The following is a 27,175-nucleotide window of genomic DNA, read 5'->3' as shown; positions in this document are numbered from 1 at the left end:
CTGCCATCAAGAAATATTTGGCCAGCACCTACAAAGTTGATGCCCAAAAATTGGCTCCCTTCATCAAGAAGTATTTGAAGGGCGCTGTTGCCAGTGGAAAATTGATCCAAACTAAAGGTAAGGGTGCATCTGGTTCATTCAAAATGTCTAAAGCAATGAGCGCCGAAAAGAAGAAGGCCCCAGCTGGTGATAAGAAAAAGAAGGCTGCCGCACCCAAAAAGGCCAGTGGAGAAAAGAAGGCTGCTGCAAAGAAACCTTCTGCCGCTAAGAAGACAGCAGAAAAGAAGAAGACCGAAAAGGCTAAGGCTAAAACTGCCAAAAAGACCGGTACAGTTAAAGCTAAACCAGCAAAAACCGCCGCCAAGGCCAAGGCCTCCGCCACAAAACCAAAAGCACCCAAGGCAAAAACAGTAGCAGCAGCCAAACCCAAAAAGGCCGCCGCTGCCAAGAAACCAGCTGCTAAAAAAGCCGCCGCCAAGAAGTAAATTTTCTATTTCATGGCAGAATGATTATTTTCGATATTCGAAAGCAGTTTATCTAACAGCCCTTTTCAGGGCTACAAAATATCTTTGAAAAAGAGAACAAATTTTATACAAACAATTTTGTTTTGTTACCTAATTTTTATTTAAATAAATATACATTGTACTTAATCTATTTTTCATGGTAAAATTGAAATTTATAATCACATGTTTTATGGGAATTTTTCCAAAACTGGATTAGCCAATTGGGATGTGGTAATAAACCACAGCAATTAGAATTCTAGAAAAAAAGGTTTCATATACCTACGCATAGAGTCATCATCAAAACTCTCTCTCTCACACACACACACACATCCTTTAACTACGCCATTTACAGTAATGCATACGATCAATGTAATAAAGTCTTTTACTCTGAGAAAAATATTATAGCGACGTTATTATAATGAAGAAAAATAAAAAGAAGAAATATTGAAGAAACAGTAATGAAATGCCAAATTAGAATTTTAATAGAAGTTAGACATAGTAATGAAATGCCATAATAGAATTTTAATAAAATGAAGATTACAACATTGAATTTTTCTTAGTTGAAAAATCAATTATTTGTTATTATTCGATGGAAGATGTATTTATTTTTTTTTTTTATTGAAATAAAATAAGGATATTTTGTTTTTAGTTGATCAACAAAGAAAATCTCTTTTTTAATGATTTTTGTGGCCCTGAAAAGGGCCTTTGATGGTGGAGGAAATAAATTTTCGACGAAATATGAAGCCATTTACTTGGAGCTGGTGTACTTAGTAACGGCTTTGGTACCTTCACTGACAGCGTGCTTAGCCAATTCACCGGGCAATAATAGACGAACGGCAGTTTGGATTTCCCGACTGGTGATGGTGGAACGCTTGTTGTAGTGAGCCAAACGAGAGGCTTCGGCGGCAATACGTTCGAAGATATCATTAACGAAACTGTTCATGATGCTCATTGCCTTTGAAGAGATACCAGTATCGGGATGTACTTGCTTCAACACTTTGTAAATGTAGATGGCATAACTCTCCTTACGCTTGGTGCGTCTCTTGGTCTTGTCACCCTTTGTGATGTTCTTTTGGGCTTTGCCGGCCTTCTTTGCTGCTTTACCACTGGCTTTTGGAGGCATTTTCACTATTTTTTTTTCACACAAACACTGTTTACACTGTTCAAAAGAGAATTTTGTGTGTTTGCAGCGATGAGCACACATTTGTACCATTTCGTGGACAAGATATTCAGGTAGCGGAAAACGAGCCACTTCGTGCAGCAAAACAACCCTCAAATGTATTAAATAGCTCGAACGAAAAGTATATAAAGAACTGACAACTAGTAAAACGCTATCATTAGTGTTTTGTGAAGTGAAGTGAAAAAGAAAAAAAAATTTGAAACATGTCTGGACGCGGTAAAGGTGGCAAAGTTAAGGGAAAGGCAAAGTCTCGTTCCAATCGTGCTGGGCTTCAATTCCCCGTCGGTCGTATCCATCGTCTTTTGCGCAAAGGCAACTATGCTGAGCGTGTTGGTGCTGGAGCTCCAGTTTACTTGGCTGCTGTGATGGAATACTTGGCCGCTGAAGTTCTTGAATTGGCTGGTAACGCTGCTCGTGACAACAAAAAGACAAGAATTATCCCTCGTCACTTGCAATTGGCTATCCGTAATGACGAAGAATTGAACAAATTGTTGTCCGGTGTCACCATTGCTCAAGGTGGTGTATTGCCAAACATCCAAGCTGTTCTCTTGCCCAAGAAGACCGAAAAGAAGGCTTAAATTATCTACAAGAAAATGTAAATACAGACCATCGTATCTCTATCAAACAACAATCCGTCCTTTTCAGGACGACAAAACATTTTTAAAAAGAGAAAAAATACTTTCAAACAATATAATTTCATACATACTTTTTTTCTGTAACAATAAAATTTACTATAAAAAAATTTATATGAAGATATTCATCTGTTATGGCATCGAAAAATTTCGTCACTATATATACATATATTTAGTTTATCGAAAAATTTCGCCACTTCATATTTTCATTTTGTTCCTATCTAATGCCATTTATTCCTAATATCGCAAAACAACAAATTCCCACCAATTTCATTAAGAGAGCATTCGTTTTCTGAGCCGAAGTGTTTTTATTTTCATCTGTATCAACTCTGATTATTTACTACATATGTATCTTTTGTATGCTTTGGCAATGCCGAAGTCTAGTAGGATCGTAAGTGTTCGTAACTTCTAGCGGAAAGTTGCAAATAGTTGATGACAGAGGAAGTTGTTTGTACCAATACATACATAATTGATTTCTGCAAAAAGAGAGTAAGAACAAATGAGACTAGGATCGAGTACAGTGCAACATAGAATCATTTTCTTTGATTTCTGCAAAAGAGTAAGAGAATCATAGAATCATTTTCTTTGGGGAATGGGACGAGAAATGGCATATTGAGAATTGCATATATGTTTCGTATGTATTACATTCGTAGTGTTTTTCTTTTGTAGTGTGTCATGTTTTTCAAGTGCCGACGGCAGAAAAATAGCATAGTAGTCGCCTTTGGTAAGTCCATACATAATTGTTTCATTGGGTTAGTAACAATGTTTTGCCGACGGCAAACCAAATGTTTGTAATTTTATTTAAACCAAGTAAATTTAAAATTTTATTAAAATAATTAAATAAATTTGTAACAAGATGATCTCTTTTGTAAATATATTTTGTGGTCCTGAAAAGGACCGATTGTTTTTGTATTAAAGTATTTAAATATTCTCCAAATAGCGTCAAGAAAATGTTTAACCGCCGAAACCGTACAAAGTGCGGCCTTGTCTCTTCAAAGCGTAGACGACATCCATAGCGGTGACGGTTTTACGCTTAGCATGTTCGGTGTAGGTGACAGCATCACGAATAACGTTTTCCAAAAACACCTTGAGGACACCACGGGTTTCTTCGTATATCAATCCAGAGATACGTTTTACACCGCCACGACGAGCCAAACGTCTGATTGCAGGCTTGGTAATACCTTGGATGTTATCACGCAACACTTTACGATGACGTTTAGCGCCACCTTTTCCCAAGCCTTTGCCACCTTTACCACGACCAGTCATTTTTCACTTTTTTTTTAAATTCACTTCACAAACGTTGCACAAGAACTAATACTGTTCCAACATCATTTCGCTTCTATTTATACAAAAATGCCCTGAAATGCTTACTAATATTAATGACACGATCTACCCTCGGATTCGTTCGTGTATACTTCGTGTTTATACAGGCAGCTGTAAGATACAATATTTCAATCTTTCCCTACACACACCCTTAACTAACAGTTTGCGCGCTCAATTTTTCTATAAATATGCGCGTTCATGCTCGGCACACAATTAATACTATCTTGAAAGTGTTTGTGTTCATATCGTGAAGTGAAAAAAATATAAAGTGAAAAATGGCTCGTACCAAGCAAACTGCCCGTAAATCTACCGGTGGCAAAGCCCCTCGTAAGCAATTGGCTACTAAAGCTGCTCGTAAGAGTGCCCCAGCCACCGGCGGTGTCAAGAAACCCCATCGTTTCCGCCCTGGTACCGTTGCTTTGCGTGAAATCCGTCGTTACCAAAAGAGCACAGAATTGTTGATCCGCAAATTGCCTTTCCAACGTTTGGTTCGTGAAATTGCCCAAGATTTCAAAACTGACTTGCGTTTCCAGAGTTCTGCTGTCATGGCCTTGCAAGAAGCCAGCGAAGCCTACTTGGTTGGTCTATTCGAAGATACCAACTTGTGTGCCATCCATGCTAAGCGTGTCACCATCATGCCTAAGGATATCCAATTGGCCAGACGTATTCGTGGAGAACGTGCTTAAATTTTTGACATATTAAAAGCCAACTTTTTTTACAAAAACAATCGGTCCTTTTCAGGACCACAATATTTTTATAAAAAGAGAAAAATTTTTTTCAATACTTTACAGTTGACAAGAATTTATTCTTAATTATTTGATATCAATAAAATATATTGCATTTGTGTTTTTTTTTGTATTAGGTTGGATATGAAGGGAATGTTGATATATGATGTAGATTTTGCTTTCCAATGGTTTTACATTTTTTCGTACTCATTCACAATTTATTTTCTATTAATTTATTTTTTAAAAGAAGAAAAGATATAAGTAGGAGGATTTGTTTCTTATTTTCATCTAATGCTACATTCAATGCGGCAAACATTTTATGAAATATTTTCTAACACTATATGGCAAACTTTTCGTAACAAATCGAAGATTATTTTTGAATTTTCTAGGGTGTTTATAGTTTATATATTTCCTAAAGTCGTTAGACTTAAATTTATTCCATCTGTTTTTATAATTCTTTTAGTTTTTCTGCGAAATTTTATATCAAAAATAGCCAATTTCTTAAAATTTGGCTAGAGGTGGTATATCAGCTATGGCAAATTTTTATTCATATTATTTCGATTTAAAATTTTGTTAAAATGGTATTATAATCCGACATGTATTTTTTCTACGATGTTTTAATATTTTTTATATATATATTTAATTTCTTTTGCAAATATTTTAATTTTATGGTTTCAACTATATTCAACATTGTTAACATCGCTGTACATGATATACCACACCTTCACGATTATTTTAACTTTTCGTTACAATTTGACACTTTTTATTAATAATGTTATATTTTAGTATAAATGTGTGATTTCTATTATATTTTTGAATGAAAATTTCCTAAAACATTTTTACTTTTGAGCTTTGAAATTAATTTGCAGAAAAACTTTTATTCATGGAAAATATCCCAATATGATGAATTCCACTGTCATAGACGACATAATATAATTGAATATTTTACCATGAAAACTATGCAAATTGTATAATTTTTTCGTATTTCTTTAAAGAAAACATATCAAGATTCCCTATAAATTTTTTATTTTATAAAATTTTCAATAAAAATAGTAAAATTTATATAATTTAGTTGGAAATTTATGATGACACTTTTATAAACTTTCAACTCAAAAGATTATAATACTCTAGCCCTTCAATATTATTAATTGAAATCCTTTTTGTCATTTAGGTGGATATCTCTACTAGAGAAATGTGATAAATTCCAATTAAATATATTTACTATGTCATCATAAATTTAATTATTCTATCAAAACTTTTGTGAAAAAATTTATTCTCTTCCACACAAGAATTCACAAAATTTCGTAGCTGACTACTATGTACTTCTCATAATTCCGATGTACCCAAGAATAGCTACGTTGAACGGTAAAAATCATATATAATAAACGTACACGCGTGTTAGTGTATATTAGTGCTTGAAGTGAATCTAAGTGAAAAACATAAACATGTCTGACGCCGCCGTAGTTGAAGCCACCGCATCTCTAACCGCAGGTAGCGGAGACATGGAAATGGATATTGAGTACGACTTCGAGGTCACACACGATGGCGATACTGTACACGTCAAGAAGAAGCATTTTGACGGCATGGTTGCTCAACTGGCTGAATGCCGGAAAGCCATAAAGGAGAATGTCATCTGCCACCGTATCATCCAACGAATGGAAGCGCAGATGAATGCAATGAGCGAGGAGATAAGCCGATTGAAGGCTACTGGTGGCACAACGCCGGTGCACCAGCCCGGGTGCAAGAAGCCAATGCCCGGGGAGAAGAAGAAGGAAGAAGTGAAGGCAACGCCGGCCTCACAAGAAAAAGATGAAGGTAATCAGTGGACCACCGTCACCAAGAAGAAGGCCAAAAGGAAGGCCGTGGTACTATACGCTGGCCCTGTAATCGATGGAAAGACGCCGGAAGAGGCAAAAAGATCGAGGAAGTTGGAGAATGAAAACGAAAATAACGTGAGTAGAGTGAAAAATAGTGAAAAAAGTGTGAACAGTGTTTCGAAGACGGACAATCGCGAGTGTGAAGCTAGGGAAAAACGCGAGTCGACGGAGAAACGCGGAAAAAGTGAAAAAGTGCCGATCGTGAAAATTTATAACACGAATATTCGCGAGTTCGGTGAAAACCTAAAAACGTTGCTAGGCCATGACAAATTTACTTTGTCATTGCTCGGGCGTAATGGAGCTAGTGTTCGGGTCTCGACTTTAGAAGAGCATTCTGCTATTTTAAAGTTGATTAAGGAAAAGGCTATCTCTGCGATAACCTATTCCCCGAAAGGACAGGCTCACTCGGTCGTGATAGAGGGCTTGTCGTCATCGTTTAGCGATGGTGATGTGAAGAGTGCATTATGTGCTCTTCCCATTAACATCATTATCAAACGCGTCGTGAATCTAGGTGAAGGCAAATGGCTTATTCACCTAGATAAGGAATCGGATATCGTCGCGTTATACGGTGTGGAAAGATTGCTAAGCCATCGTGTCTACGTGAGAAAAGACACGAAGAAGGGCTTGACGCAATGCTTCAATTGCCAGAGGTACGGACATACCGCGAACGGTTGCAACATGCCTTACAGGTGTGTTAAGTGCGCGGGCGACCATGGTGCCGGTAAATGCACCATACCTAAGGGCGTTTCGAAACCGCGCGTCGTGGCTGTTAGGGACAGTAAGACAGGTGCGGTTAGTATGCAGCCTGAGTTCGTGCTCAGGTGTGCAAATTGTGGAGTGAGCGGTCACTCGGCAAATTCAAAGAATTGCCCTTACAGGCAATCTTTAATGGCTAAGCAGGCTGAGGGGAAAATCCCAAAGCCAGCCTCTACAGCCAACGCACGTGTTGCGGTCATAAAGGACAGCAACACAGGTAGGTCAGGTAGTAACAACGTTCGCGCGGGAATTTCCTACTCGACCGCGGTAAAACCACGTGCAGCTGCAGCTGTTACCACAGGTAACAGAGGTAGCAACGCCTCGTCGACCCTTACATCGACAGCTGGCTTGTTTGCCACTTTTGATGAAAAGTGTCGCGAGGCGTTTGGCAAGGATTTCCTTGCCTGTGCAAGTGTGTTGCGTCGACGTATGGATGACGTAAGAGCATTAATCACGAAAGGGGACATCTGCGGCGCTATGATGTCTGTTGTCGATTCTTTATGCGATGTCTAGGGAAATGAAAATAATCTTTGCAAATGTCAATTCAGTGGTATCACGACTGAAGAGACATTATCTAAAATTATTTTTAGATAGGCATTGTCCTGATGTCATGCTTATGGCCGAACATAAGCTGAATTCAGGACACGTGTTTGATATGGATGGGTATTCGATATATACCCAGATTAGGCGCGAACGCTCAGGGGGCGGTACGGCCGTGTTAGTTAGAGATTCGATTAAAAGCGAACGATTTGAAATAGAGTTAGGTTCGATAGAGGGAACGTGTGTAAAGATACATAGAATGGACGGTAACCATCTCTATGTTATCTCGTTATATTGTGCGCCAAATGCAAATTTCGTTGCATCAGATTTGGACACAATCGCATCATTGGCATCAGCCAATGATGTGGTCGTCGCGGCAGACCTCAATGCCAGAAATGTTGACTGGGGAGGAAGCACGACATGCGCTAGAGGCCGGTTAATTAGGGATTTTCTGTTGGGTTGTCCTGATTTAGGGATAATTCCAACAGAAGGACCAACAAGAATCGGTAGGAGCACCAGCTCTTTTATCGATATTTGTATGGCATCTGCTGGAATAATTGTTCCCAATGCCAATGGTCAAATTAGGACGTTAGACTATGAGTCTGACCATAGAGCCCTAGAGATTATTATCTCTAGTGGCGAAACGGTTGATAGGGAACGCGAATTAATTTATAATTTTCGGCGTATGGATAGGCGACGTTTTAATCGGTCGTTGAATAGGGCATTAGAGGGTTGTCAGCTGCCAGTGGATCGAAATGCGACTTGCTCAGAAATTGATGCTTGCATTGATACTATGGGCGAGGCATTTCGTGAAGCAATGGATGCATCTATTCCCAAGATTCGTCCTGGGAATAGAGGCCCAAGACAGCTGCCACCTCATGTCCTCGAGGTGATCGCTCGAAAGAAGAGGCTGAGAAGAACTCTTCATAGAACGACTAATCCTTTGAGGTATGATATACTCAAAGCGGAAATTCGCGAACTAGATTCGGTGATTAGTTCGGCTATTAGGGACTATGAAGAAGAGCGAAATATTCGCTTTCTTCGTAGTATCCGCGTTAATGATAGGGTATATAGCAGAGTTAAATCTGCTATCGGTTTAAATCGAAAAACGTCAATTCCTGATTTGAAAACAGATGATGGATTGACGATTTCGCAGGATTGCCGTAAAGCTGATCTCTTGGCCGACGTGGTACAAGGCGATTTAGCTGATGTGGCCGATCGGGGAATGCCGATTGACACAACCGTTAGGGAAAATACTTTTCCCTTGGTTGATAGAAATCCCTTAGTTCACTTCTCGCCGTTTCTTACGGCTGATGGTGAAATAAGGGACGTTAGTGCGAATAGAAATAGGTTCGTTTCGTGTGAAAGGATTAGGACAGCTTTGAGATCAAGAAAAAATCTCAAATCTAGCGGCGAGGATAAAATTCCTGATGTGGTGTTAAGGAAAACTGACCACCACACATGGACTTTTCTCGCGATTCTATATAACCACTGCTTGAACATTGGTTATTTTCCGGCCTTATGGAAAAGGGCGATCACCGTCCCCATCCTAAAGGCAGGAAAAGATCCAACGAGCAGTAAGAGTTATAGACCGATTAGTTTACTGTCATCGCTCGGTAAACTTTTCGAGTATTTCATACTCGACGGTATTAGGGAGACGCTAGATGATAGGTCGATCTTGTCTGATAGCCAATTTGGCTTTAGACAAGGCCTCTCCACAACACATGCGCTGACTGTGCTCGGTGATCATGTGGTTAGATCGCTCAATAGACGTCGCGTGACTATCGCCGTTAGTCTCGATTTCTCTAGGGCATTTGATAGTGTCTGGCATGATGCTCTCATATACAAAATGAGAGTATTAGGCTTTGATACTAGTTTATGTAGGATCGTCGCGGACTTTCTTAGGGACAGGACATTTAGGGTTAGAGTAGGCGATGACTACTCTAGCGATAGGGTTGTAAGGACTGGTGTACCCCAGGGCTCTTTACTGGGTCCAGTCCTCTACAACATTTTTATTAGTGACATACCGCAACCACCATCTGGAGATTTACTCCTGATATATGCTGACGACATATTCGTCGCAGCATCAGGAGCAGATGCAGCGGTTGTCAATGACAGATTGAATCAATACTTGGGTGAACTATCCACATATTTCGATATGTGGCGACTAAGGCTTAATGTGGACAAGTGTGAAGGTGTGATTTTCAAAGGCAATAGGCGAAACTTGTATCCTCGCTCTAGAAGATACGAGCCAGCCATTGCAATTGGTGATCGTACCATTCGCACTTGTGAAAGCATTAAATACTTAGGCGTGATTCTCCAAGGCAGATTTGATTTTGTGTCGCATATTAGCTATCTTCTTGACAAGGTTAAGAGGATGTTCTTCTGCTATTTGAGCGTCTTTCGACGCTCAAATGGCCTGAGTAAGGAGGTGAAACTATTGATTTATCGACAAATCATTAGGCCAATCATCGCTAATGCTTTTCCAATTTGGTATGGAATTTCTTCACACCAAATGGAATTACTCAGGATATGGGAGAGAAGAATTTTAGCTTCTTGTGTAGGTTTAGTGCCTGTTAGAGGAGAGGATGGTGTATGGCGGAGACCTTCCAACCAATCCATCTACGACTCTGCAGAGATTGATAGGATTGATGTATTTCTGACTAGAAATGCATTAAATTTTCTAGATAGGGCATCTTTTGTAGACAATCCGCTAGTGAGGGGTTGCTTGGTAGAGGACATCAGTCCAGCCAATCTTCCTCATTTAACATATCGACCGCCGATATGTCTGTTACAGTTAGATAGACAGGGACTTCTCTTTAGGGATGAGAGGCTTGTGTTTTATCATCGACGATATGGTACGCTAGACGTGGACGACACTGTTTACAGTTTGGCACAATAGTAACTCTAAGGACAATTGTATATATTTTTTTGATTTTTAGTTTTAAGTGATAGTTTTTAAGTAAATAATAGAAAAATGTTATGGCCCCTGTTTTTATTAGTCATTTTTCAGGGAAATTTTGTTTAATTGAGAAAAAATTTGAAATAGAGACTAGCTTAAATAAATAGTTTAAGCCGTATTTTGTAATATTTAGATAAATTTAGAAAAGTATTATATATACGCTAAATATAAGAATCTATATATGTATGTATGTAGTTGAAAATTGTAGTTGTAAGGTTTCAACTGTAATAGTTTAGAAATTTTTGACCAATAAAACCTAAATTTTGAAATCTTGAAATCTTGTTGAACGGTAAAAATCATATATAATAAACGTACACGCGTGTTAGTGTATATTAGTGCTTGAAGTGAATCTAAGTGAAAAACATAAACATGTCTGACGCCGCCGTAGTTGAAGCCACCGCATCTCCAGTTGCCGCTGTTGAGAAAAAGGCACCTAAAAAAGCTGCTGCCAAGGCAAAGAAGCCCTCTGCTGCCCCATCTCATCCACCAACCCAACAAATGGTCGATGCTGCCATCAAAACATTGAAAGAACGTGGTGGTTCATCATTGCCTGCCATCAAGAAATATTTGGCCAGCACCTACAAAGTTGATGCCCAAAAATTGGCTCCCTTCATCAAGAAGTATTTGAAGGGCGCTGTTGCCAGTGGAAAATTGATCCAAACTAAAGGTAAGGGTGCATCTGGTTCATTCAAAATGTCTAAAGCAATGAGCGCCGAAAAGAAGAAGGCCCCAGCTGGTGATAAGAAAAAGAAGGCTGCCGCACCCAAAAAGGCCAGTGGAGAAAAGAAGGCTGCTGCAAAGAAACCTTCTGCCGCTAAGAAGACAGCAGAAAAGAAGAAGACCGAAAAGGCTAAGGCTAAAACTGCCAAAAAGACCGGTACAGTTAAAGCTAAACCAGCAAAAACCGCCGCCAAGGCCAAGGCCTCCGCCACAAAACCAAAAGCACCCAAGGCAAAAACAGTAGCAGCAGCCAAACCCAAAAAGGCCGCCGCTGCCAAGAAACCAGCTGCTAAAAAAGCCGCCGCCAAGAAGTAAATTTTCTATTTCATGGCAGAATGATTATTTTCGATATTCGAAAGCAGTTTATCTAACAGCCCTTTTCAGGGCTACAAAATATCTTTGAAAAAGAGAACAAATTTTATACAAACAATTTTGTTTTGTTACCTAATTTTTATTTAAATAAATATACATTGTACTTAATCTATTTTTCATGGTAAAATTGAAATTTATAATCACATGTTTTATGGGAATTTTTCCAAAACTGGATTAGCCAATTGGGATGTGGTAATAAACCACAGCAATTAGAATTCTAGAAAAAAAGGTTTCATATACCTACGCATAGAGTCATCATCAAAACTCTCTCTCTCACACACACACACACATCCTTTAACTACGCCATTTACAGTAATGCATACGATCAATGTAATAAAGTCTTTTACTCTGAGAAAAATATTATAGCGACGTTATTATAATGAAGAAAAATAAAAAGAAGAAATATTGAAGAAACAGTAATGAAATGCCAAATTAGAATTTTAATAGAAGTTAGACATAGTAATGAAATGCCATAATAGAATTTTAATAAAATGAAGATTACAACATTGAATTTTTCTTAGTTGAAAAATCAATTATTTGTTATTATTCGATGGAAGATGTATTTATTTTTTTTTTTTATTGAAATAAAATAAGGATATTTTGTTTTTAGTTGATCAACAAAGAAAATCTCTTTTTTAATGATTTTTGTGGCCCTGAAAAGGGCCTTTGATGGTGGAGGAAATAAATTTTCGACGAAATATGAAGCCATTTACTTGGAGCTGGTGTACTTAGTAACGGCTTTGGTACCTTCACTGACAGCGTGCTTAGCCAATTCACCGGGCAATAATAGACGAACGGCAGTTTGGATTTCCCGACTGGTGATGGTGGAACGCTTGTTGTAGTGAGCCAAACGAGAGGCTTCGGCGGCAATACGTTCGAAGATATCATTAACGAAACTGTTCATGATGCTCATTGCCTTTGAAGAGATACCAGTATCGGGATGTACTTGCTTCAACACTTTGTAAATGTAGATGGCATAACTCTCCTTACGCTTGGTGCGTCTCTTGGTCTTGTCACCCTTTGTGATGTTCTTTTGGGCTTTGCCGGCCTTCTTTGCTGCTTTACCACTGGCTTTTGGAGGCATTTTCACTATTTTTTTTTCACACAAACACTGTTTACACTGTTCAAAAGAGAATTTTGTGTGTTTGCAGCGATGAGCACACATTTGTACCATTTCGTGGACAAGATATTCAGGTAGCGGAAAACGAGCCACTTCGTGCAGCAAAACAACCCTCAAATGTATTAAATAGCTCGAACGAAAAGTATATAAAGAACTGACAACTAGTAAAACGCTATCATTAGTGTTTTGTGAAGTGAAGTGAAAAAGAAAAAAAAATTTGAAACATGTCTGGACGCGGTAAAGGTGGCAAAGTTAAGGGAAAGGCAAAGTCTCGTTCCAATCGTGCTGGGCTTCAATTCCCCGTCGGTCGTATCCATCGTCTTTTGCGCAAAGGCAACTATGCTGAGCGTGTTGGTGCTGGAGCTCCAGTTTACTTGGCTGCTGTGATGGAATACTTGGCCGCTGAAGTTCTTGAATTGGCTGGTAACGCTGCTCGTGACAACAAAAAGACAAGAATTATCCCTCGTCACTTGCAATTGGCTATCCGTAATGACGAAGAATTGAACAAATTGTTGTCCGGTGTCACCATTGCTCAAGGTGGTGTATTGCCAAACATCCAAGCTGTTCTCTTGCCCAAGAAGACCGAAAAGAAGGCTTAAATTATCTACAAGAAAATGTAAATACAGACCATCGTATCTCTATCAAACAACAATCCGTCCTTTTCAGGACGACAAAACATTTTTAAAAAGAGAAAAAATACTTTCAAACAATATAATTTCATACATACTTTTTTTCTGTAACAATAAAATTTACTATAAAAAAATTTATATGAAGATATTCATCTGTTATGGCATCGAAAAATTTCGTCACTATATATACATATATTTAGTTTATCGAAAAATTTCGCCACTTCATATTTTCATTTTGTTCCTATCTAATGCCATTTATTCCTAATATCGCAAAACAACAAATTCCCACCAATTTCATTAAGAGAGCATTCGTTTTCTGAGCCGAAGTGTTTTTATTTTCATCTGTATCAACTCTGATTATTTACTACATATGTATCTTTTGTATGCTTTGGCAATGCCGAAGTCTAGTAGGATCGTAAGTGTTCGTAACTTCTAGCGGAAAGTTGCAAATAGTTGATGACAGAGGAAGTTGTTTGTACCAATACATACATAATTGATTTCTGCAAAAAGAGAGTAAGAACAAATGAGACTAGGATCGAGTACAGTGCAACATCTCAAATCTAGCGGCGAGGATAAAATTCCTGATGTGGTGTTAAGGAAAACTGACCACCACACATGGACTTTTCTCGCGATTCTATATAACCACTGCTTGAACATTGGTTATTTTCCGGCCTTATGGAAAAGGGCGATCACCGTCCCCATCCTAAAGGCAGGAAAAGATCCAACGAGCAGTAAGAGTTATAGACCGATTAGTTTACTGTCATCGCTCGGTAAACTTTTCGAGTATTTCATACTCGACGGTATTAGGGAGACGCTAGATGATAGGTCGATCTTGTCTGATAGCCAATTTGGCTTTAGACAAGGCCTCTCCACAACACATGCGCTGACTGTGCTCGGTGATCATGTGGTTAGATCGCTCAATAGACGTCGCGTGACTATCGCCGTTAGTCTCGATTTCTCTAGGGCATTTGATAGTGTCTGGCATGATGCTCTCATATACAAAATGAGAGTATTAGGCTTTGATACTAGTTTATGTAGGATCGTCGCGGACTTTCTTAGGGACAGGACATTTAGGGTTAGAGTAGGCGATGACTACTCTAGCGATAGGGTTGTAAGGACTGGTGTACCCCAGGGCTCTTTACTGGGTCCAGTCCTCTACAACATTTTTATTAGTGACATACCGCAACCACCATCTGGAGATTTACTCCTGATATATGCTGACGACATATTCGTCGCAGCATCAGGAGCAGATGCAGCGGTTGTCAATGACAGATTGAATCAATACTTGGGTGAACTATCCACATATTTCGATATGTGGCGACTAAGGCTTAATGTGGACAAGTGTGAAGGTGTGATTTTCAAAGGCAATAGGCGAAACTTGTATCCTCGCTCTAGAAGATACGAGCCAGCCATTGCAATTGGTGATCGTACCATTCGCACTTGTGAAAGCATTAAATACTTAGGCGTGATTCTCCAAGGCAGATTTGTCTGTTACAGTTAGATAGACAGGGACTTCTCTTTAGGGATGAGAGGCTTGTGTTTTATCATCGACGATATGGTACGCTAGACGTGGACGACACTGTTTACAGTTTGGCACAATAGTAACTCTAAGGACAATTGTATATATTTTTTTGATTTTTAGTTTTAAGTGATAGTTTTTAAGTAAATAATAGAAAAATGTTATGGCCCCTGTTTTTATTAGTCATTTTTCAGGGAAATTTTGTTTAATTGAGAAAAAATTTGAAATAGAGACTAGCTTAAATAAATAGTTTAAGCCGTATTTTGTAATATTTAGATAAATTTAGAAAAGTATTATATATACGCTAAATATAAGAATCTATATATGTATGTATGTAGTTGAAAATTGTAGTTGTAAGGTTTCAACTGTAATAGTTTAGAAATTTTTGACCAATAAAACCTAAATTTTGAAATCTTGAAATCTTGTTGAACGGTAAAAATCATATATAATAAACGTACACGCGTGTTAGTGTATATTAGTGCTTGAAGTGAATCTAAGTGAAAAACATAAACATGTCTGACGCCGCCGTAGTTGAAGCCACCGCATCTCCAGTTGCCGCTGTTGAGAAAAAGGCACCTAAAAAAGCTGCTGCCAAGGCAAAGAAGCCCTCTGCTGCCCCATCTCATCCACCAACCCAACAAATGGTCGATGCTGCCATCAAAACATTGAAAGAACGTGGTGGTTCATCATTGCCTGCCATCAAGAAATATTTGGCCAGCACCTACAAAGTTGATGCCCAAAAATTGGCTCCCTTCATCAAGAAGTATTTGAAGGGCGCTGTTGCCAGTGGAAAATTGATCCAAACTAAAGGTAAGGGTGCATCTGGTTCATTCAAAATGTCTAAAGCAATGAGCGCCGAAAAGAAGAAGGCCCCAGCTGGTGATAAGAAAAAGAAGGCTGCCGCACCCAAAAAGGCCAGTGGAGAAAAGAAGGCTGCTGCAAAGAAACCTTCTGCCGCTAAGAAGACAGCAGAAAAGAAGAAGACCGAAAAGGCTAAGGCTAAAACTGCCAAAAAGACCGGTACAGTTAAAGCTAAACCAGCAAAAACCGCCGCCAAGGCCAAGGCCTCCGCCACAAAACCAAAAGCACCCAAGGCAAAAACAGTAGCAGCAGCCAAACCCAAAAAGGCCGCCGCTGCCAAGAAACCAGCTGCTAAAAAAGCCGCCGCCAAGAAGTAAATTTTCTATTTCATGGCAGAATGATTATTTTCGATATTCGAAAGCAGTTTATCTAACAGCCCTTTTCAGGGCTACAAAATATCTTTGAAAAAGAGAACAAATTTTATACAAACAATTTTGTTTTGTTACCTAATTTTTATTTAAATAAATATACATTGTACTTAATCTATTTTTCATGGTAAAATTGAAATTTATAATCACATGTTTTATGGGAATTTTTCCAAAACTGGATTAGCCAATTGGGATGTGGTAATAAACCACAGCAATTAGAATTCTAGAAAAAAAGGTTTCATATACCTACGCATAGAGTCATCATCAAAACTCTCTCTCTCACACACACACACACATCCTTTAACTACGCCATTTACAGTAATGCATACGATCAATGTAATAAAGTCTTTTACTCTGAGAAAAATATTATAGCGACGTTATTATAATGAAGAAAAATAAAAAGAAGAAATATTGAAGAAACAGTAATGAAATGCCAAATTAGAATTTTAATAGAAGTTAGACATAGTAATGAAATGCCATAATAGAATTTTAATAAAATGAAGATTACAACATTGAATTTTTCTTAGTTGAAAAATCAATTATTTGTTATTATTCGATGGAAGATGTATTTATTTTTTTTTTTTATTGAAATAAAATAAGGATATTTTGTTTTTAGTTGATCAACAAAGAAAATCTCTTTTTTAATGATTTTTGTGGCCCTGAAAAGGGCCTTTGATGGTGGAGGAAATAAATTTTCGACGAAATATGAAGCCATTTACTTGGAGCTGGTGTACTTAGTAACGGCTTTGGTACCTTCACTGACAGCGTGCTTAGCCAATTCACCGGGCAATAATAGACGAACGGCAGTTTGGATTTCCCGACTGGTGATGGTGGAACGCTTGTTGTAGTGAGCCAAACGAGAGGCTTCGGCGGCAATACGTTCGAAGATATCATTAACGAAACTGTTCATGATGCTCATTGCCTTTGAAGAGATACCAGTATCGGGATGTACTTGCTTCAACACTTTGTAAATGTAGATGGCATAACTCTCCTTACGCTTGGTGCGTCTCTTGGTCTTGTCACCCTTTGTGATGTTCTTTTGGGCTTTGCCGGCCTTCTTTGCTGCTTTACCACTGGCTTTTGGAGGCATTTTCACTATTTTTTTTTCACACAAACACTGTTTACACTGTTCAAAAGAGAATTTTGTGTGTTTGCAGCGATGAGCACACATTTGTACCATTTCGTGGACAAGATATTCAGGTAGCGGAAAACGAGCCACTTCGTGCAGCAAAACAACCCTCAAATGTATTAAATAGCTCGAACGAAAAGTATATAAAGAACTGACAACTAGTAAAACGCTATCATTAGTGTTTTGTGAAGTGAAGTGAAAAAGAAAAAAAAATTTGAAACATGTCTGGACGCGGTAAAGGTGGCAAAGTTAAGGGAAAGGCAAAGTCTCGTTCCAATCGTGCTGGGCTTCAATTCCCCGTCGGTCGTATCCATCGTCTTTTGCGCAAAGGCAACTATGCTGAGCGTGTTGGTGCTGGAGCTCCAGTTTACTTGGCTGCTGTGATGGAATACTTGGCCGCTGAAGTTCTTGAATTGGCTGGTAACGCTGCTCGTGACAACAAAAAGACAAGAATTATCCCTCGTCACTTGCAATTGGCTATCCGTAATGACGAAGAATTGAACAAATTGTTGTCCGGTGTCACCATTGCTCAAGGTGGTGTATTGCCAAACATCCAAGCTGTTCTCTTGCCCAAGAAGACCGAAAAGAAGGCTTAAATTATCTACAAGAAAATGTAAATACAGACCATCGTATCTCTATCAAACAACAATCCGTCCTTTTCAGGACGACAAAACATTTTTAAAAAGAGAAAAAATACTTTCAAACAATATAATTTCATACATACTTTTTTTCTGTAACAATAAAATTTACTATAAAAAAATTTATATGAAGATATTCATCTGTTATGGCATCGAAAAATTTCGTCACTATATATACATATATTTAGTTTATCGAAAAATTTCGCCACTTCATATTTTCATTTTGTTCCTATCTAATGCCATTTATTCCTAATATCGCAAAACAACAAATTCCCACCAATTTCATTAAGAGAGCATTCGTTTTCTGAGCCGAAGTGTTTTTATTTTCATCTGTATCAACTCTGATTATTTACTACATATGTATCTTTTGTATGCTTTGGCAATGCCGAAGTCTAGTAGGATCGTAAGTGTTCGTAACTTCTAGCGGAAAGTTGCAAATAGTTGATGACAGAGGAAGTTGTTTGTACCAATACATACATAATTGATTTCTGCAAAAAGAGAGTAAGAACAAATGAGACTAGGATCGAGTACAGTGCAACATAGAATCATTTTCTTTGATTTCTGCAAAAGAGTAAGAGAATCATAGAATCATTTTCTTTGGGGAATGGGACGAGAAATGGCATATTGAGAATTGCATATATGTTTCGTATGTATTACATTCGTAGTGTTTTTCTTTTGTAGTGTGTCATGTTTTTCAAGTGCCGACGGCAGAAAAATAGCATAGTAGTCGCCTTTGGTAAGTCCATACATAATTGTTTCATTGGGTTAGTAACAATGTTTTGCCGACGGCAAACCAAATGTTTGTAATTTTATTTAAACCAAGTAAATTTAAAATTTTATTAAAATAATTAAATAAATTTGTAACAAGATGATCTCTTTTGTAAATATATTTTGTGGTCCTGAAAAGGACCGATTGTTTTTGTATTAAAGTATTTAAATATTCTCCAAATAGCGTCAAGAAAATGTTTAACCGCCGAAACCGTACAAAGTGCGGCCTTGTCTCTTCAAAGCGTAGACGACATCCATAGCGGTGACGGTTTTACGCTTAGCATGTTCGGTGTAGGTGACAGCATCACGAATAACGTTTTCCAAAAACACCTTGAGGACACCACGGGTTTCTTCGTATATCAATCCAGAGATACGTTTTACACCGCCACGACGAGCCAAACGTCTGATTGCAGGCTTGGTAATACCTTGGATGTTATCACGCAACACTTTACGATGACGTTTAGCGCCACCTTTTCCCAAGCCTTTGCCACCTTTACCACGACCAGTCATTTTTCACTTTTTTTTTAAATTCACTTCACAAACGTTGCACAAGAACTAATACTGTTCCAACATCATTTCGCTTCTATTTATACAAAAATGCCCTGAAATGCTTACTAATATTAATGACACGATCTACCCTCGGATTCGTTCGTGTATACTTCGTGTTTATACAGGCAGCTGTAAGATACAATATTTCAATCTTTCCCTACACACACCCTTAACTAACAGTTTGCGCGCTCAATTTTTCTATAAATATGCGCGTTCATGCTCGGCACACAATTAATACTATCTTGAAAGTGTTTGTGTTCATATCGTGAAGTGAAAAAAATATAAAGTGAAAAATGGCTCGTACCAAGCAAACTGCCCGTAAATCTACCGGTGGCAAAGCCCCTCGTAAGCAATTGGCTACTAAAGCTGCTCGTAAGAGTGCCCCAGCCACCGGCGGTGTCAAGAAACCCCATCGTTTCCGCCCTGGTACCGTTGCTTTGCGTGAAATCCGTCGTTACCAAAAGAGCACAGAATTGTTGATCCGCAAATTGCCTTTCCAACGTTTGGTTCGTGAAATTGCCCAAGATTTCAAAACTGACTTGCGTTTCCAGAGTTCTGCTGTCATGGCCTTGCAAGAAGCCAGCGAAGCCTACTTGGTTGGTCTATTCGAAGATACCAACTTGTGTGCCATCCATGCTAAGCGTGTCACCATCATGCCTAAGGATATCCAATTGGCCAGACGTATTCGTGGAGAACGTGCTTAAATTTTTGACATATTAAAAGCCAACTTTTTTTACAAAAACAATCGGTCCTTTTCAGGACCACAATATTTTTATAAAAAGAGAAAAATTTTTTTCAATACTTTACAGTTGACAAGAATTTATTCTTAATTATTTGATATCAATAAAATATATTGCATTTGTGTTTTTTTTTGTATTAGGTTGGATATGAAGGGAATGTTGATATATGATGTAGATTTTGCTTTCCAATGGTTTTACATTTTTTCGTACTCATTCACAATTTATTTTCTATTAATTTATTTTTTAAAAGAAGAAAAGATATAAGTAGGAGGATTTGTTTCTTATTTTCATCTAATGCTACATTCAATGCGGCAAACATTTTATGAAATATTTTCTAACACTATATGGCAAACTTTTCGTAACAAATCGAAGATTATTTTTGAATTTTCTAGGGTGTTTATAGTTTATATATTTCCTAAAGTCGTTAGACTTAAATTTATTCCATCTGTTTTTATAATTCTTTTAGTTTTTCTGCGAAATTTTATATCAAAAATAGCCAATTTCTTAAAATTTGGCTAGAGGTGGTATATCAGCTATGGCAAATTTTTATTCATATTATTTCGATTTAAAATTTTGTTAAAATGGTATTATAATCCGACATGTATTTTTTCTACGATGTTTTAATATTTTTTATATATATATTTAATTTCTTTTGCAAATATTTTAATTTTATGGTTTCAACTATATTCAACATTGTTAACATCGCTGTACATGATATACCACACCTTCACGATTATTTTAACTTTTCGTTACAATTTGACACTTTTTATTAATAATGTTATATTTTAGTATAAATGTGTGATTTCTATTATATTTTTGAATGAAAATTTCCTAAAACATTTTTACTTTTGAGCTTTGAAATTAATTTGCAGAAAAACTTTTATTCATGGAAAATATCCCAATATGATGAATTCCACTGTCATAGACGACATAATATAATTGAATATTTTACCATGAAAACTATGCAAATTGTATAATTTTTTCGTATTTCTTTAAAGAAAACATATCAAGATTCCCTATAAATTTTTTATTTTATAAAATTTTCAATAAAAATAGTAAAATTTATATAATTTAGTTGGAAATTTATGATGACACTTTTATAAACTTTCAACTCAAAAGATTATAATACTCTAGCCCTTCAATATTATTAATTGAAATCCTTTTTGTCATTTAGGTGGATATCTCTACTAGAGAAATGTGATAAATTCCAATTAAATATATTTACTATGTCATCATAAATTTAATTATTCTATCAAAACTTTTGTGAAAAAATTTATTCTCTTCCACACAAGAATTCACAAAATTTCGTAGCTGACTACTATGTACTTCTCATAATTCCGATGTACCCAAGAATAGCTACGTTGAACGGTAAAAATCATATATAATAAACGTACACGCGTGTTAGTGTATATTAGTGCTTGAAGTGAATCTAAGTGAAAAACATAAACATGTCTGACGCCGCCGTAGTTGAAGCCACCGCATCTCCAGTTGCCGCTGTTGAGAAAAAGGCACCTAAAAAAGCTGCTGCCAAGGCAAAGAAGCCCTCTGCTGCCCCATCTCATCCACCAACCCAACAAATGGTCGATGCTGCCATCAAAACATTGAAAGAACGTGGTGGTTCATCATTGCCTGCCATCAAGAAATATTTGGCCAGCACCTACAAAGTTGATGCCCAAAAATTGGCTCCCTTCATCAAGAAGTATTTGAAGGGCGCTGTTGCCAGTGGAAAATTGATCCAAACTAAAGGTAAGGGTGCATCTGGTTCATTCAAAATGTCTAAAGCAATGAGCGCCGAAAAGAAGAAGGCCCCAGCTGGTGATAAGAAAAAGAAGGCTGCCGCACCCAAAAAGGCCAGTGGAGAAAAGAAGGCTGCTGCAAAGAAACCTTCTGCCGCTAAGAAGACAGCAGAAAAGAAGAAGACCGAAAAGGCTAAGGCTAAAACTGCCAAAAAGACCGGTACAGTTAAAGCTAAACCAGCAAAAACCGCCGCCAAGGCCAAGGCCTCCGCCACAAAACCAAAAGCACCCAAGGCAAAAACAGTAGCAGCAGCCAAACCCAAAAAGGCCGCCGCTGCCAAGAAACCAGCTGCTAAAAAAGCCGCCGCCAAGAAGTAAATTTTCTATTTCATGGCAGAATGATTATTTTCGATATTCGAAAGCAGTTTATCTAACAGCCCTTTTCAGGGCTACAAAATATCTTTGAAAAAGAGAACAAATTTTATACAAACAATTTTGTTTTGTTACCTAATTTTTATTTAAATAAATATACATTGTACTTAATCTATTTTTCATGGTAAAATTGAAATTTATAATCACATGTTTTATGGGAATTTTTCCAAAACTGGATTAGCCAATTGGGATGTGGTAATAAACCACAGCAATTAGAATTCTAGAAAAAAAGGTTTCATATACCTACGCATAGAGTCATCATCAAAACTCTCTCTCTCACACACACACACACATCCTTTAACTACGCCATTTACAGTAATGCATACGATCAATGTAATAAAGTCTTTTACTCTGAGAAAAATATTATAGCGACGTTATTATAATGAAGAAAAATAAAAAGAAGAAATATTGAAGAAACAGTAATGAAATGCCAAATTAGAATTTTAATAGAAGTTAGACATAGTAATGAAATGCCATAATAGAATTTTAATAAAATGAAGATTACAACATTGAATTTTTCTTAGTTGAAAAATCAATTATTTGTTATTATTCGATGGAAGATGTATTTATTTTTTTTTTTTATTGAAATAAAATAAGGATATTTTGTTTTTAGTTGATCAACAAAGAAAATCTCTTTTTTAATGATTTTTGTGGCCCTGAAAAGGGCCTTTGATGGTGGAGGAAATAAATTTTCGACGAAATATGAAGCCATTTACTTGGAGCTGGTGTACTTAGTAACGGCTTTGGTACCTTCACTGACAGCGTGCTTAGCCAATTCACCGGGCAATAATAGACGAACGGCAGTTTGGATTTCCCGACTGGTGATGGTGGAACGCTTGTTGTAGTGAGCCAAACGAGAGGCTTCGGCGGCAATACGTTCGAAGATATCATTAACGAAACTGTTCATGATGCTCATTGCCTTTGAAGAGATACCAGTATCGGGATGTACTTGCTTCAACACTTTGTAAATGTAGATGGCATAACTCTCCTTACGCTTGGTGCGTCTCTTGGTCTTGTCACCCTTTGTGATGTTCTTTTGGGCTTTGCCGGCCTTCTTTGCTGCTTTACCACTGGCTTTTGGAGGCATTTTCACTATTTTTTTTTCACACAAACACTGTTTACACTGTTCAAAAGAGAATTTTGTGTGTTTGCAGCGATGAGCACACATTTGTACCATTTCGTGGACAAGATATTCAGGTAGCGGAAAACGAGCCACTTCGTGCAGCAAAACAACCCTCAAATGTATTAAATAGCTCGAACGAAAAGTATATAAAGAACTGACAACTAGTAAAACGCTATCATTAGTGTTTTGTGAAGTGAAGTGAAAAAGAAAAAAAAATTTGAAACATGTCTGGACGCGGTAAAGGTGGCAAAGTTAAGGGAAAGGCAAAGTCTCGTTCCAATCGTGCTGGGCTTCAATTCCCCGTCGGTCGTATCCATCGTCTTTTGCGCAAAGGCAACTATGCTGAGCGTGTTGGTGCTGGAGCTCCAGTTTACTTGGCTGCTGTGATGGAATACTTGGCCGCTGAAGTTCTTGAATTGGCTGGTAACGCTGCTCGTGACAACAAAAAGACAAGAATTATCCCTCGTCACTTGCAATTGGCTATCCGTAATGACGAAGAATTGAACAAATTGTTGTCCGGTGTCACCATTGCTCAAGGTGGTGTATTGCCAAACATCCAAGCTGTTCTCTTGCCCAAGAAGACCGAAAAGAAGGCTTAAATTATCTACAAGAAAATGTAAATACAGACCATCGTATCTCTATCAAACAACAATCCGTCCTTTTCAGGACGACAAAACATTTTTAAAAAGAGAAAAAATACTTTCAAACAATATAATTTCATACATACTTTTTTTCTGTAACAATAAAATTTACTATAAAAAAATTTATATGAAGATATTCATCTGTTATGGCATCGAAAAATTTCGTCACTATATATACATATATTTAGTTTATCGAAAAATTTCGCCACTTCATATTTTCATTTTGTTCCTATCTAATGCCATTTATTCCTAATATCGCAAAACAACAAATTCCCACCAATTTCATTAAGAGAGCATTCGTTTTCTGAGCCGAAGTGTTTTTATTTTCATCTGTATCAACTCTGATTATTTACTACATATGTATCTTTTGTATGCTTTGGCAATGCCGAAGTCTAGTAGGATCGTAAGTGTTCGTAACTTCTAGCGGAAAGTTGCAAATAGTTGATGACAGAGGAAGTTGTTTGTACCAATACATACATAATTGATTTCTGCAAAAAGAGAGTAAGAACAAATGAGACTAGGATCGAGTACAGTGCAACATAGAATCATTTTCTTTGATTTCTGCAAAAGAGTAAGAGAATCATAGAATCATTTTCTTTGGGGAATGGGACGAGAAATGGCATATTGAGAATTGCATATATGTTTCGTATGTATTACATTCGTAGTGTTTTTCTTTTGTAGTGTGTCATGTTTTTCAAGTGCCGACGGCAGAAAAATAGCATAGTAGTCGCCTTTGGTAAGTCCATACATAATTGTTTCATTGGGTTAGTAACAATGTTTTGCCGACGGCAAACCAAATGTTTGTAATTTTATTTAAACCAAGTAAATTTAAAATTTTATTAAAATAATTAAATAAATTTGTAACAAGATGATCTCTTTTGTAAATATATTTTGTGGTCCTGAAAAGGACCGATTGTTTTTGTATTAAAGTATTTAAATATTCTCCAAATAGCGTCAAGAAAATGTTTAACCGCCGAAACCGTACAAAGTGCGGCCTTGTCTCTTCAAAGCGTAGACGACATCCATAGCGGTGACGGTTTTACGCTTAGCATGTTCGGTGTAGGTGACAGCATCACGAATAACGTTTTCCAAAAACACCTTGAGGACACCACGGGTTTCTTCGTATATCAATCCAGAGATACGTTTTACACCGCCACGACGAGCCAAACGTCTGATTGCAGGCTTGGTAATACCTTGGATGTTATCACGCAACACTTTACGATGACGTTTAGCGCCACCTTTTCCCAAGCCTTTGCCACCTTTACCACGACCAGTCATTTTTCACTTTTTTTTTAAATTCACTTCACAAACGTTGCACAAGAACTAATACTGTTCCAACATCATTTCGCTTCTATTTATACAAAAATGCCCTGAAATGCTTACTAATATTAATGACACGATCTACCCTCGGATTCGTTCGTGTATACTTCGTGTTTATACAGGCAGCTGTAAGATACAATATTTCAATCTTTCCCTACACACACCCTTAACTAACAGTTTGCGCGCTCAATTTTTCTATAAATATGCGCGTTCATGCTCGGCACACAATTAATACTATCTTGAAAGTGTTTGTGTTCATATCGTGAAGTGAAAAAAATATAAAGTGAAAAATGGCTCGTACCAAGCAAACTGCCCGTAAATCTACCGGTGGCAAAGCCCCTCGTAAGCAATTGGCTACTAAAGCTGCTCGTAAGAGTGCCCCAGCCACCGGCGGTGTCAAGAAACCCCATCGTTTCCGCCCTGGTACCGTTGCTTTGCGTGAAATCCGTCGTTACCAAAAGAGCACAGAATTGTTGATCCGCAAATTGCCTTTCCAACGTTTGGTTCGTGAAATTGCCCAAGATTTCAAAACTGACTTGCGTTTCCAGAGTTCTGCTGTCATGGCCTTGCAAGAAGCCAGCGAAGCCTACTTGGTTGGTCTATTCGAAGATACCAACTTGTGTGCCATCCATGCTAAGCGTGTCACCATCATGCCTAAGGATATCCAATTGGCCAGACGTATTCGTGGAGAACGTGCTTAAATTTTTGACATATTAAAAGCCAACTTTTTTTACAAAAACAATCGGTCCTTTTCAGGACCACAATATTTTTATAAAAAGAGAAAAATTTTTTTCAATACTTTACAGTTGACAAGAATTTATTCTTAATTATTTGATATCAATAAAATATATTGCATTTGTGTTTTTTTTTGTATTAGGTTGGATATGAAGGGAATGTTGATATATGATGTAGATTTTGCTTTCCAATGGTTTTACATTTTTTCGTACTCATTCACAATTTATTTTCTATTAATTTATTTTTTAAAAGAAGAAAAGATATAAGTAGGAGGATTTGTTTCTTATTTTCATCTAATGCTACATTCAATGCGGCAAACATTTTATGAAATATTTTCTAACACTATATGGCAAACTTTTCGTAACAAATCGAAGATTATTTTTGAATTTTCTAGGGTGTTTATAGTTTATATATTTCCTAAAGTCGTTAGACTTAAATTTATTCCATCTGTTTTTATAATTCTTTTAGTTTTTCTGCGAAATTTTATATCAAAAATAGCCAATTTCTTAAAATTTGGCTAGAGGTGGTATATCAGCTATGGCAAATTTTTATTCATATTATTTCGATTTAAAATTTTGTTAAAATGGTATTATAATCCGACATGTATTTTTTCTACGATGTTTTAATATTTTTTATATATATATTTAATTTCTTTTGCAAATATTTTAATTTTATGGTTTCAACTATATTCAACATTGTTAACATCGCTGTACATGATATACCACACCTTCACGATTATTTTAACTTTTCGTTACAATTTGACACTTTTTATTAATAATGTTATATTTTAGTATAAATGTGTGATTTCTATTATATTTTTGAATGAAAATTTCCTAAAACATTTTTACTTTTGAGCTTTGAAATTAATTTGCAGAAAAACTTTTATTCATGGAAAATATCCCAATATGATGAATTCCACTGTCATAGACGACATAATATAATTGAATATTTTACCATGAAAACTATGCAAATTGTATAATTTTTTCGTATTTCTTTAAAGAAAACATATCAAGATTCCCTATAAATTTTTTATTTTATAAAATTTTCAATAAAAATAGTAAAATTTATATAATTTAGTTGGAAATTTATGATGACACTTTTATAAACTTTCAACTCAAAAGATTATAATACTCTAGCCCTTCAATATTATTAATTGAAATCCTTTTTGTCATTTAGGTGGATATCTCTACTAGAGAAATGTGATAAATTCCAATTAAATATATTTACTATGTCATCATAAATTTAATTATTCTATCAAAACTTTTGTGAAAAAATTT

General features: G+C 36.9%; 7 protein-coding genes across 7 annotated transcripts; all 7 read left to right on the top strand.

The window, feature by feature from the left end:
• The first annotated feature begins 1,856 nt into the window (after positions 1–1,856).
• Positions 1,857–2,429, top strand: LOC142242741 (histone H2A). Its single transcript, XM_075314300.1, has one exon. It carries the CDS (start codon positions 1,887–1,889, stop codon positions 2,259–2,261), a length of 375 nt encoding a protein of 124 aa, XP_075170415.1. The 5' UTR covers positions 1,857–1,886; the 3' UTR covers positions 2,262–2,429.
• A 1,484-nt stretch (positions 2,430–3,913) lies between these two features.
• On the top strand, positions 3,914–4,324 carry LOC142242659 (histone H3). The gene has a single exon (XM_075314223.1). It carries the CDS (start codon positions 3,914–3,916, stop codon positions 4,322–4,324), a length of 411 nt encoding a protein of 136 aa, XP_075170338.1.
• An 8,580-nt stretch (positions 4,325–12,904) lies between these two features.
• On the top strand, positions 12,905–13,477 carry LOC142242740 (histone H2A). The gene has a single exon (XM_075314299.1). It carries the CDS (start codon positions 12,935–12,937, stop codon positions 13,307–13,309), a length of 375 nt encoding a protein of 124 aa, XP_075170414.1. The 5' UTR covers positions 12,905–12,934; the 3' UTR covers positions 13,310–13,477.
• A 3,930-nt stretch (positions 13,478–17,407) lies between these two features.
• Positions 17,408–17,980, top strand: LOC142242739 (histone H2A). Its single transcript, XM_075314298.1, has one exon. It carries the CDS (start codon positions 17,438–17,440, stop codon positions 17,810–17,812), a length of 375 nt encoding a protein of 124 aa, XP_075170413.1. The 5' UTR covers positions 17,408–17,437; the 3' UTR covers positions 17,813–17,980.
• Positions 17,981–19,464: 1,484 nt separating this feature from the next.
• On the top strand, positions 19,465–19,875 carry LOC142242657 (histone H3). The gene has a single exon (XM_075314222.1). It carries the CDS (start codon positions 19,465–19,467, stop codon positions 19,873–19,875), a length of 411 nt encoding a protein of 136 aa, XP_075170337.1.
• Positions 19,876–23,396: 3,521 nt separating this feature from the next.
• LOC142242738 (histone H2A) lies at positions 23,397–23,969 on the top strand. Its single transcript, XM_075314297.1, has one exon. It carries the CDS (start codon positions 23,427–23,429, stop codon positions 23,799–23,801), a length of 375 nt encoding a protein of 124 aa, XP_075170412.1. The 5' UTR covers positions 23,397–23,426; the 3' UTR covers positions 23,802–23,969.
• Positions 23,970–25,453: 1,484 nt separating this feature from the next.
• Positions 25,454–25,864, top strand: LOC142242656 (histone H3). The gene has a single exon (XM_075314221.1). It carries the CDS (start codon positions 25,454–25,456, stop codon positions 25,862–25,864), a length of 411 nt encoding a protein of 136 aa, XP_075170336.1.
• The last annotated feature ends 1,311 nt before the right edge of the window (positions 25,865–27,175 follow it).

Source organism: Haematobia irritans, unplaced genomic scaffold, assembly GCF_050003625.1.
Source record: "Haematobia irritans isolate KBUSLIRL unplaced genomic scaffold, ASM5000362v1 scaffold_6, whole genome shotgun sequence".
NCBI classification, from domain to species: Eukaryota; Metazoa; Arthropoda; class Insecta; order Diptera; family Muscidae; genus Haematobia; species Haematobia irritans.
The sequence above is the reverse complement of the archived record's forward strand: the minus strand, read 5'-3'. Positions and strand labels throughout refer to the sequence as shown.